At 41.0% G+C, this 12,920-nt stretch overlaps 1 protein-coding gene across 1 annotated transcript in view; it reads left to right on the forward strand.

The window, feature by feature from the left end:
* The first annotated feature begins 590 nt into the window (after positions 1-590).
* fbxl17 (F-box and leucine-rich repeat protein 17) overlaps positions 591-12,920 on the forward strand; it is a 211,362-nt gene continuing 199,032 nt past the window's right edge. Inside the window, exons 1-6 of the mRNA XM_071483374.1 lie at positions 591-764; positions 3,769-4,277; positions 5,088-5,465; positions 5,674-5,796; positions 6,010-6,267; positions 6,424-6,555. Of these exons, the coding sequence (XP_071339475.1) occupies positions 3,789-4,277; positions 5,088-5,465; positions 5,674-5,796; positions 6,010-6,267; positions 6,424-6,555 (1,380 nt within the window). The 5' untranslated portion in view covers positions 591-764; positions 3,769-3,788. The remainder of the gene's footprint in view (positions 765-3,768; positions 4,278-5,087; positions 5,466-5,673; positions 5,797-6,009; positions 6,268-6,423; positions 6,556-12,920) is intronic.

Below are 12,920 nucleotides of genomic sequence, written 5' to 3' on the forward strand. Positions count from 1 at the left end.
TGCAATAGGTCTCAGAAATGCTTGTATCAAATTTGATGCATTTGGCATTATAGGGTTAAGTACATCGAGCCAAAAGTGATGCATTCTAGGTTTTTTTTTATAACTGAAGACAGGCTAAATACCATAAAGTATAGAAACTATAGAAGTCTTTCTATGGTGCCATACAAGCTCAGCACCACAAACTACATCCTGGAAGAGAATCATACAATTGAATCAACCGACTAAAAACGCAATAGACTGTTAGTCTATTAGTCTGCATTAATTCTAATAAACTGCCAACTTAGTGTATATTAGTGCTAACACTCTTCAACTTTCACTTCAGTAACATTAGCGCTGAGACAAACTAAGTAAGAATGTAGGACTTGTAGTTGTAACAGACTATTTACATTATGTAAATTGTGGTATTGATACTTTTGCATAAGTGAAATAACTGCGTACTTCCTCCACCATTAAACTACAGTTATTTCAGACCTCGTTTCTCCCTCGATGCCCTTCAGCTGCAGGTTCTTTCAGGCCCCATGACAATTTACGAATCGCCCTCGTCGGCTTCCTTCCCGCTGCTCTCTCGGTACGGAAGTGTCCTCCAGAGCAGAGCAGAGCAGCAGCAGCAGCAGCAGCTGCGGAGCCAGAGCTACGCTAGTTCAGTAGCAGGGTTTCTTGCGTCCGCGTCTCTCTTACCGGGACTTGTCAGCGCTCATCTCGACCGTGCAGCATAGCAGTATTATGCGAGCACCGTCCGGAGTGTGGGAGCACCGTGTGAAGTGGTGAGAGATGTTTGATGTTGGAGCTACAGCTACATTAGCATCTAGTGATGGAGCAAGCTAGCCTGTCAGAAAGCTGACCTAGGTTAGCAACGGGAACCGTGTCTTATTTCCTCCAAGTGATAAGTAAATATGCTACTGGAACAAATGTTAGACATGAACCTGTCGCCATTTCAAACAAAACACAACCGTCACATTCAGACTGCTTTGTGCGTGTGTGTATGTGTGTGTGTGTATGTGTGTGTGTATGCTAAACAAATGACCACCTGTTCACTGTTTACATCTTTGTGTTTTCATTCGGCAGCAGCCAGACGATGCATCGTTGCAGCTTCCTTTATAGACTATAGTAATACAATGTTAATAACAAATCTGTAATTTTGTATTGTAATGCTGGTAATCAAATTAGGGTGATAATGTGTGACAAGTAATGTATTCGCAACACAAATAACAAAAAATCAAGTGTTTTCGGCAGATGGGGCACGGCTGTACTGCTTTGTTGTGTGTTATAGTGTAGGTTTGATTTTATTTTCCTGGAGGGTTATCGATCAACAGTGTATTCACAAACATACAATATAAAAACTATAAAAAGTAAGAAAACAAGTGGCAAGTAATCTTAGACATAGTTCAGACATGGTAGACACCCCACAGTAAACACTACACAACACTATACAATTCACAGCACCAAGGCTTGATTACCAAGCAAGTGTGCAACTGCTCAGTGGTGATTAGTTACAATTTTGTTACTTGCACCACTAAATTGCCCTGTCTTGTGGAGGTGCCCTATGTTAAAATCTTGTTTTAAGGTCATTGCTGTTCTAGTTTTTCTTGTCCTCATGTGGAGCATATTCCTAAATAAATGTGTTTAGTCAAATTTGTACAAGCTAAGACATATTAAGGATTCAGATGGTCCGGTCGGAAACGACTTTGTGGGAACTTTAATGTAGGAGGGTTCATCTTCAGAGGGCAGCAGGTCAGTGGTGACCCATGACAAATTTTCTTGTCCCCGGGTCCCTTAATGGGTTAATTGGACCATACACTGCATTGTCCTGCTGATTCAACATGACAAACCAGCGTGTGTATAAAAACAGCACAGAAATGTACACCGCACTTTCAGATGTGCAGCATAAACAGTAGTTCTGGTGTAGGTGCTAAACGCTTCATGCTCAAGACTCACTTTTGCAATAGAATGTGTGCATCAGCCCCCAAGTGCTGCAACTCATGCTTATGTATTATAGGGTGCAAAAGCTGATGGGATAAAGGAATTCCTTGTTCTTTTACTCTTGCAATCAAGGGTCAACCTGATGTTAGGGCCTGTAGCTGAATGAACATTTGGCATTGTGGGTAAAATAGCAAATTATCAGTTTTTCAGAGGGCGCAATTCACAGTTTTGCTGAGTAAATTCTTCTGGGCAACGTTAGCAGTAACATGCCAACAGAGGATGCAGATGTTATGACACTCACAATAAAAGACTTAGAGGTTTGGCTTTGCACTCTTTGACTGGTCTTTACAAACAAGAGCAACATTTCATTGCGATACCAAGCTGTGCTGTACACTCTGGTAATATGAACTATATTGAGAGAAGAGTGTAATGACAGTGTTTGCTACTATTAGTCTATTTTCAGCATCATATATATTCCCAGCTGTTTCAGTATATATAGATCTATCTTAATTGTCCTTGACACTTAAAGGACAGGTTCACATTTTTTTCAGGCCTGTCTTAATGCTCAACTTATATTCATAATGTACAGTTCTGTGCAAAGGTTTTAGGTACTTTAAAAAGTAAAGTGATGATATTTTCAAGAATAATGCTAAAATAACTTTATGAAAGTTGTAGTAAGTACATTTAGTTTAGTTTTTCAAGGTATTTGGCAGGCAGGTTGTTCCAAGCATCTTGGAGAACTTGCCACAGTTCCTCTTTTTATTTAAGCTGTCTCAGTGTCCTCTGTCTCTCCATGTGATCCCAGACTGATTCCCTGTTGTTGAGATCAGCACTCTGTCGGGGGCTTTACCATCTGTTGCAGGACTCTTTGTTCTTCTCATCATTGAAGATAGTTCTTCATTGCTCTGGCTGTATGTTGGGGTTGTTGTCATAATGCACAATCAGTTTGTGACTGGTCAAATGTCTCCCTGTTGGTATTGCATGATGGATAAGAATCTAAACATCTGCACAGTACTGTACATTAATTGTACTTTTCACTGTAAAGGATCTTTTTGTCTGTATGGACCATGAAGAATTCCATTTCTATTTTGATTCCAATGTAAGTGATGGGGAAAAATATCCACAGTGTGGCAAAAATGCTCTCTGAAGTTTAGCTGAAGATATTATAAGACTTCAGCAGTTTGAGCCAGGCAAATCAAGTGGGTACCCTCTGGTTACAGTGTTTTTAGTATGAAAATCCCTCTTTGTGTTGCTATCCCTCCAGCTCAGCAAAATGACTCTTCATGGGGTAACACAAAGATAGAACTTGTTTTGCTTCTGGAACAGCAAGGGAGAGTGATGAGAAATATTATTATCATGTATATTTGGATATACATTTCAAAAGAACTTGACCGTTATGTTAACTTGCTGATGCAGGTTCCTTCTTAAAAAGAGATATAAACCTTAATATATTTGCCTTTGCCACAATAAAAAGTTGTTGGTATGAAAGTTATGATGAGAACATATATTTTTACAGTAACTGTGGCCACCCTTTGCTTCTCCACACTACTCAGGGTTTGGGCATTGAACCTCAGTACTTTATGTGCACTGACCTATTTTTGGCAAAGTCGTTTCATGGTTACGTGTGTTAACAAAACATTTAACACTGTCAAGTCTGAGAAGTTTGGCTTGTTTGGATTAAATGAGCAAGGAAAGGATGTAAAAGTAAGGTGCTGAAAAAAGTATGTTTCATTTATCAATACAAAACTCGACCCATATGATACCGGTCATACATTATTCTGATCTTCAAGGTCCTGAGAAGATTGCTGAAGAATGTATTTACTAATGCATTTACTCTTTTTGTTCTAGAGTTTTCTTGAATCATCTATATGGGCCATCTTCTCTCGAAAAATGGTTACCGCCTGAAGAAGAGGCCACGCAAATTACATCACAGGAAGAAGAAGAAGAGGAACTGTTTCCTACAAGGGCCTTGTATGCTGTGCTTCATAGTCCACAGCAACAGCAGCAGTCTTGACGACGACAACAACCATTTGGAGGCAGGTGTCAACGGCAGTGGATGCTGTCATAACAGCGTCACTGGAATCAGTGTCCCTGGTGTGGGTGGAGTTGGCATTGGAGCAGTAGCTGCGTCGAAGCTTGCTGAGCGATACGCGACACTTTCTTCTCCTGAGGACTGCTCCAAGTTCCTGTTGTCCCCAAGGGAGCTATCTATCTGGGAGGGCCAGGGGAGGAGCCTTTTATCAGCTGTTCCTGCCAAACTGATTCCACCACCAGCGCTCTTTCGAACTGCTGGGGTGTCTGTGACCGTACCCATACCTGTGCCTGTTCCTGGCTGCACCAGCGACTACACTGAGATGGTAGGGAGATGGGGAGGTGTTGCACCAACTGGGCCAAATGTTGTAGCTGGTGAAGATACAGCCATGATTTACCCAAGCTTGTCAGTTCTAAATTTACTAATAAGTAGCCATAGTATTTAGACTGATTAATTCTTATTAATGACCAAATAATGTTTGTGACAAATACGATGCCACTGACCATTCCAAGCAGTCTCCAAAAGACCCTTAAAAGCCATCAATTCACTAAAATATGTTTGTTGACCAAGACCTTACCTCATGAGGGTAGCCCAGCTATTTATAATGACATGTATTTAGAAAAAAGGTAGAAACCTACCTACCTGGTAGAAAACTCAGCTTATTACCACTTGTGCTCACCCTCCAAGTCTCAGTGTTGCTCATTCCAGCTCAAATTGTAAACAACCTCAAATAAATATGAAATTGTGGATGAGAAAGCAGGAATATTCTAGGGGTAGCTCATCCTAGAATTCAGTCATAATTTACTAACTCCTGTATCAGCTTAACTGATACATTTGAATACAGAATGAGTTTACTTTCTGTCAAAATAAGTTGCTGCTTCTTTTTACACTACAGATGAAAAAAAATCAGAAATACTCGAATGCTTCATGAGACAAATTTTAAGTCCTTGTTTTATGCCGTTTTCATTGAGGATCCAAGGTCAGAGGTGCTGTTTTCTTCTTTGCTGTTTCATAACGTGGGTGGTGCAATCTTCTTTCACACTGTAACTGTAATTTAAAGACATTACAGTTAAACTTGCCTTGACTTGTCTGAAGAAAATTTCCTTTCACTTGACTGATGTGTCTCTGCGTGCAGGTGTGTAAGAGGAAGTGCTCAGAGGTGCAGAGGTGCACCCCCTGTAAGCAGCCACGCTGTGCCTTCGCTGCCCCTGATGGAGGGCTGGAGAATGGAGGAGTGGGAGGAGGCGGAGGAGAGGCTGCTTCGAACTCTGAAACTGGCCACTGCCACCTTCCCCTCTGTCCACTTCCCTCATCCTCCTCCTCTTCTTCCTCTTCCTCCTCCTCTTCCTCCTCACCTGCTGATGGCTGCTGTGGGTTGGGTCTTCATGCTGATTTGCCCCACAGTTCGGACTCATCCCCCTGCTGCCTGCATCATTATGATGACTGCCAGGCTAGAAGTTCTGATGCTGATCACTTAAGTATCAACCACCTGCCTTCCTCCATCCTTCTTAAGGTTAGAGTTCATCAGAGATTTTTCTTTGTGTTTATATTTACTGATGTTTTTCTGTTGGCTTTGCTACACTGAATGATGCTCAAATATGAGGCCAGAGTTTAGCGCTTTTCTAAGTTTGTTATTGTCTTTTTCACAAATGAGCCACAGCATCTGCATTGTTGTTGATGGCTCGTCTTTGTGCGTTATATCTTCTTTTGCTTTCTTGCAGGTGCTCTCCCACTTGACAGTGAAGGAGCGCTGTCTGTGTGCCTCTCTGGTGTGTAAATACTGGAGGGACCTCTGCTTGGACTTCCAGTTCTGGAAGCAAATCGACCTCAGTGGCCTACAACAAGTAAGCACATCACATAGTACATGTCTTGTCTGAGTAGTGCACTTTTTGTCTTTTTAGTTTTTCACATTTTACATTGTAGACATTAAAATGATGCTCTGGCATGGAATGAGTGAGCAGGAGAGTGTCGTTCCACCAGCACTAATAACTGCTTGGATTCAAAACTTTGTTGTTTCTACTGACTTTCTTGCATCCTTGTGTTCTCCTGTTCCCCAGGTAAACGACGATCTCCTGGTCAAAATAGCCTCTCGCAGGCAGAATGTGACAGAGATTAACATCTCAGATTGCAGAGGGGTCCATGACCATGGTGTGTCCTCCCTGGCCTCTCACTGTCCTGGCCTGCAGAAATATACAGCGTACCGCTGCAAGCAGCTAGGTGACATGTCCCTGTCGGCCTTGGCCACACACTGCCCTCTGCTGGTGAAGGTGCATGTGGGCAACCAGGACAAACTGACAGACAACGCACTGAAAAAGGTATTCACAAGAGACCCACAGCCTCTTGTTTCACTGTCTAGGTCTTTGCCTGTCTGTGATATGTCTGTCTCGTTTGTTCTTTTTATTCCCAAATGAAAATTGACTTCAGGTGAAGTTTTGCAATATTTAATCTTAATTTCTCTTTTCTGCCTTCAGCTAGGAGAGCACTGCAGTGAGCTGAAGGACATCCACTTGGGTCAGTGCTACAGTGTCACAGATGAAGGCATGGTGGCCTTGGCTAGAGGATGCCCTAAACTGCAGAGACTCTACTTGCAAGAGAACAAACTGGTCAGTCCAGCACCTCTGGTCTCATGTTCAGTGCAATGATTTTTCTCCCTGCTTGCCTCAGGGCTTCTGTTGGTGCAGGAGCCCAAATGTCTGTGTGTCTCTGTTTGGCGATTTGAAAATCATCATGTGTGCATTCATCTCATATAGACTCTCCATTGGAGCTTCTCTCAGTTGTGTAGCTACTAATAACATTCTGGGGTTATTAGAATATTGTCAGAGCACTGTGGCCCTGTCTCTTGCTCCAAACTGTACCCAGTGAGTGTTTATCCCACCAGCTTTTGGTTTGCCAGGAAACATCTGCATTACTATACAGATATATTCATTCTAGTTTATCCTCTTGGAATCAGCTGCTTTTAGAACTTCTCTACTTCTTTTTACTCACTCTTGCTTTGGCTGTCAAATGTATTCAAAGGCCGTAAGAAATTCTTCATTATAGTTTGATTGATAGCTGGCAGACTGTCTTGTAAACAATCAAGGTACAAGATACAATCCTTAATTGAAATTTAAAAAGAGAGGACGCCCCTCCACAAAGATTTGAAAATCAGCATGAGATCCTAGTATCTAAAATTGACACACTTTAATATTTTCAATTATGATTACTGCCAAAAAACAGCTGATTTTTTAAAATACATTTTTATAAATTATGTTAATTTAGCTAAATTTATGTGGTCAAGAAAAGTGAGGATTTGGCCTCTAACCCGCAGGTTCCCTGTATGATGGAGGTGTGCAAATTTTCAGTTTAATCATTTCTTGAAATGACTGTAACTCACTAATGTATGAAAATTTGATGCCTTAATAAGTTTCATGACAGCTGGTTTTATTCTCCACATTATCAATATGGCATGAAATTTCGTTTATTTTAAGTAACAAGCTACTTCAAACCATCACTAGATGTCACTGTTTTCCAGTTTCCAAAACCAGCCTGCCAGCTGCTCTCTTTTTGAAGGCCACAGCTTGTTGACACTACTGCTGAGTTGAGCATTTCTCCACCAAATCACAACCGCATATTTAGTGTTGGATTCTGATAAATAGTCATTTGGCAGGTCTGTCTCAAACCCTCTATTATTTAGATCTTTCTTTTTTCACTAATGCTTTTGCCCTTTCTCCTGCTAATATTTCTTTGCAGCCCATGAGTAATTATGACCTTGATGAATTACTCTGCTTTAAAGTTGTTAACAATAGCTGAGTTTGTTAAAACCCCATTCATCAACTTAATAGTATATGAAATTAGCATTTACCACTAGTTGAGAGATTAATATTGCTGCTGGTAACATTTCAGCGCCGCAGTATCATTTTCAGTTGTCTCTAAGAGGTGAGCCCGTCACAGTTATTTTAGCTTCCTGTCATTAGGGTGGAGAGAAATGGGCTGAGCTTATATGGGAATTGTTATGTCTAGGCGCTCCGGTTGCTTGGCCTAAAATTGTCATTAAATTCTCCAGGAATTAAGACGACCCAGAAACACTTACATGCCATTTCTCAGAGGCCATTTATTTTCCCTGACAGCTTGAAAAGCTCTCTCCTTCAACTTCTCAGAAAAAGAAATCTGATTTTGTTGCTTCGTAGGAAAATGTTTGTAATTACAGTCTCTAGATGAGTTTGGCTAAATATCTAGGCACTGCGAGTTCAAAAGATGAACACAAATGTTGTTTTTTGATATTTTAATTTTTTACTCATTCAGACTTTGACGTCAGATGACAGGCTGTTGGCTTTGATGCAATAATTACAAACATTGTGTCACATATGAGGAATTTAATAGGAGACTCAACCACTATTACTTTGAGGATCTTATTTCAATCTGGCTCAGCTTTTCATAGACAAACTGAAAAGGTTTTAACTTGAAGCAGTGTGGAGTAAGTATTTTCTGAAAGGTTTATGCACAAACTGAATGGTTGATCACTTCTGGGACTATTATGTGGGCTCAACCCTTGTTCTCCACATGAATTGATCCAGTGAACGGTATTGAAATGGGCTTTTCAGTTTTCAGTGCGCTATGAATTGCACAGTCATGGGCCACTACGCGAAAGCCTCTAAAAGGTGATATTGTAACGCCTCCTCTCCTCTCCTCTCCTCTCCTCTCCTCTCCTCTCCTCTCCTCTCCTCTCCTCTCCTCTCCTCTCCTCTCCTCTTGTCTCCTCTTGTCTCCTCTCCTCTCCTCTCCTCTCCTCTCCCCTGTCCTCTCTCTTCTTGTTTTCTCTCCTTTCCTCTCTGCTGGCTTTTGCGGTACAACGATCCTGACTCTGTCCCTCCTAATCGGTCACAGATGAGGATGAGCCTTTCACTCACTCTGATCTGCCCTCTCTTTCTCCTCCTTTTCCAAAATTGAATAATTGAATCGCTGCAGGATTTTTCTGTGTGGTCTTTCACTCGCCCTCTCCCTTTTTCTTTGCCATGTGCACACCCACATACATTTTTTCTGTCTTTCTTTGCCTTCTTCTTGTCGTGGTTGTGGTTTCGGTTCCACGCCGCAGGGGTTTTTTTTCCTGTATGTTAAGTCCATATCCAGCTCTGTAGATGGTTAAATAGCTTTTTTTGGAGGGAAGGGGGAGCAGCTCCTCTGAGTAACCTTGTGTAGCCTGGAGGAAATATTTAAACAAACACTAATAGAATTAGTAGCACTTCTGCTAATGTTGCTCTGTTTTTTGTGTCTGTTGTCAGTACCCTACACATTTAAGCCACAAAATTCTAAATCATGGGTTTTAGTTAAATGAGGAAAAGTTCAAGAAGTTTTTGGAGACTTAAAAGGCCATGGGGATATATATGATGTCCTGCTAAACTGTCAAATTTCCTACTTTTCCTTTCAGTGAAAAAGGCAGAGTTAAAAGATAATGCATAAATTCTTATCATAATTATCATATTGAAGGGCACACCAGTTATTTTTTATGAACAAATGATAGCTAAAAGTTTCTAATCCAATGCTGAAAATGTCTCCAACTCTGACTAGTGTCTTCAAATTTTGTTTACAGTTGACAAAGTGATACTTGCTCTTTTATGCTTTTTAGCCTGGGGCCAAATCAGCCCAGGGCAACGGATAACCCACGGCTAAATGTGTTGTTTGAAAAGCAGGTGACTCTGGTGTCTCTGTACCTGACTCCTTTTTGACATCTACCCTGTATTCTTTATTGCCGTTCATCTAGTATTTATGCCAGAGTTCATTATATTGCAGCAGTTGCCTTTCAAGGCTTGTTTTCATTTTCTGAAGTCTTTTTTTTTTTTCCCTCTCCCCCCCATTCATATTCTGTTCTCTTCCACCACCTCGAAGGGCAAAGGCTCCGAGAATAGCAAATTCCCCTTTTCCTCATCTCACTTCAATTTGCCGTAGGGGGAGAGGCAGCCCTGAAAGTTTAACTCTGAGTTCTGTCAGTTTCACAGACCAACTGGTGGATGAACTATAAGCTGCAAAAACCTCTTGTCACCCATCTTTCCATGTTGGTAACTTTGCTCGAATGTTCCTCTCAATTAAACACACATTGCAATCTTCATACATTTTTGCCAGTGAAGCATTTTTTGTCTCTTTTTTTCCCCTCTCTCTTAAGAAAAAAAACTTTATCTGCTCTCCTGTCTTGTTAAAATCAAAGAGTGTGCACTTAATTTCCCAGCAGTGTGATGGGAAGATTCTTCCACTGGCTCATCTCAAAGACATTTTGTCTGCCTACGCACTCTCTCTCTTTCTCTCTCTCGCTGACACACACACACTCACACACACATACACAATCACACACACACACACCAAGAGGCTCTGATTATTTACAGTTTTAATTAGTCCAAAATGTGGAAATGTAAGTGGAACTTGGAGATGACCTAACATAGATTAGCATGTGCCCTCAATTTAGGTGTAATTACCACTCTGCATGTACAATCAAAGCCTCCCTCCCAAGCTTTCACCACGCTTTCCAGCTCTCTCACACAGGCGTTGGGAATGGAAAGGACGCGTTTGTCTGAGGAACAACATGAAACACTGAGAAAGATGAACTGTCAAAGTGAATGGTGTTTCTTGGCCATTGGTCAGCGAAGGAGACCTCATCTCCCGCCTCTGATTGGCTGTCTGTTTAGCTTGTCTGTGGTCGAGTTTTTGCCGGTCCAATCAAGCATAATCGCAGAATGAATTGTATATTGACATTAGCAGATTTAATTTGCTGGATTAGATAGAGAGCAAAGACAAAGGAAGTGATAATGATAGCTGTCAGTTATTATGGGATAGACCTTTTGACACAAGCCAACACACACACACACACACACACACACGCAGGCCTAGTTAAAACACTGAGACAAGCAACACACACACGGGAGCATCTGAACTGAATGGCTGCCAGCTGCACTGGAGTCTCCTCTGGAAACTTTGTTCATATATTTGACTGTAATTAGAGATAAACAGAACCACACTGACCGGCCACACAAACATACAACTACACTAACATACACAAACAGTGCATTGTCCATCCTCTCTATAAGATCTCCCCCAATCCCCCCTGGTCTTTAGAGACAGGAGTTTAGACTTCACAGGATGTTGAATGTCAGATGTTGGATGATGTATTTAGTCAGTTTAACTGCTAATGGCAGTGGATTATGTCTGTCAGAGTGAGGAAAAGATCAGCTCCCATCCAAAATTTCCATGCTTTCATGTCATCAAGAAGTCTCTTTAGTTTTCTCTCTCTGCCTTTTTTCTGTCTTTCGCTCTCTTTGTCTGTCTGTCTCTGTGGATTTGGGAGGTAGCCATGTGTAGGTAAGGTCAAGATGGAATTTACTGTGCAGAGCTGTGGAGATATTGCCTGCTTGTGTGTCTGTTTATGTTACCAAAATAGAATACCAAATAATCTAAAATCTTCTCTCCTTTCTTTGCTTCCCCTGCTTTTTCTATTATCTTCCCAGAAAAAACATAATTTTCCCTTAATTTCTAATGTTTTTATCCTGTCCTTTCCCCTTTATTTCACTGTGCATCTCTGCATTTGTTGTTGTAATTTTCTTCATGATCACATTTTTTTTTGATCAAATGTTGGTACTAAACAAGGTACCGACACCTTGTTTAGAGCTGAAACAAATAGTTGATTAATCAGTTAATCAATCAACCACTAGTAGTGTTACAAAGCAATGTTTTTATGATCAGGTCCCTGTTTTGTTGCACCGTGGGGGGCCACTCACAGCCCTGTCCTTGTTTTACTTTTCCATTGTTCAACTGTTGGCAGCGATAATGTGCAAAGACATTTAACAATGTGCTAACAAAGTCAGTGAAGACTTGCTGCCAGTAAACATGGCTGTGAGCAAAGCAGAATTTGACATATTCCAAACACTGGCTCTACAAAAGTGTTATGAGGAAGGAACTACACTCAACCCCTTTGTTTCAAGTCAAGAATACATGCTGCATTTATGTGAAACTGAATATGAACATAAAAACTCCACTTGTGATTTCAAGTCAAGATCTTCTGGTTTTGTCAAATGAATATGTTTGATTACTGGACTGTTGTTCAGACAATATTTTAATATTCGCTACCCTGGACTTTGAGAAATTGAAATCAGCATTTTCGCAGTGTGATGCAATTTTACAGACCAAATGATCTGTACAAATGATCTGATCAGTGCACTCTTTAAAACTTTTATTTTCACTATTACCACTGCTTACATTCTCAGTATGTAGTATAAGCTAACAGCACATTGCTCTCTCTGATATCCTCCTCTTCATTGCTCTTTTAAAGTGCCTCTGTATCGATCCCTGTCCCCAAAATGCCTCTCTCTCTCTCTCTCTCTTTCTTTCTCTTTCTTTCTCTTTCTTTCTCTTTCTCTCTCTCTCTTTCTCTTTCTCGTTCTCTCTCTCTCTCTCTCTCTCTCTCTCTCTTTCTCTCTCTCTCTCTCTGTGTGTGTGTGTATGTGTGTATTTGGGCCCGTTGCTGATCAGTCTTTGCCTGAAGAGTAATCAGGTGCATTAATGAGCACTGACTTTAACTTGGACAGCCGGCTGCACTCAGACACAGACATCGTCGATATGTTCCCTCTGCCATCTGCCCAAGAACAAAACAAGTTTTTAAGGGGAGAGAAAGAAAAGGGAGAAAGTGAAAGCACTTTTAGAAATGTGAGTCTGTGAAGCATGCCTCCAAAGTGATATTTCACCTTCCTACAGTGTTTTCTTTTCAGCATTTGTTACCCTGGGAAAAGATTCTGCATCACCATTGGGCTTTTTCCCCCCCCGTTTTTATCCATAACACAGGTGGAATTACGATTTGAAAAAGAATACAAAGACCTTGGTGCTGCAGGTTGCTTGCTTGGATTCATTGAGTGGCTCATAGAAATTTAAAAAGTGTTAAACTTGTGGAGACAAAACAAAGTCAAGTGAATGACAGACATTTTACTGGAGTAGTGGGACAGCCAACATAGCT

The sequence above is a fragment of the Trachinotus anak genome, unplaced genomic scaffold (assembly GCF_046630095.1).
Source record: "Trachinotus anak isolate AG129_WGS33_773 ecotype Australia unplaced genomic scaffold, CSIRO_AGI_Tana_v1 ptg000008l, whole genome shotgun sequence".
NCBI lineage: Eukaryota > Metazoa > Chordata > Actinopteri > Carangiformes > Carangidae > Trachinotus > Trachinotus anak.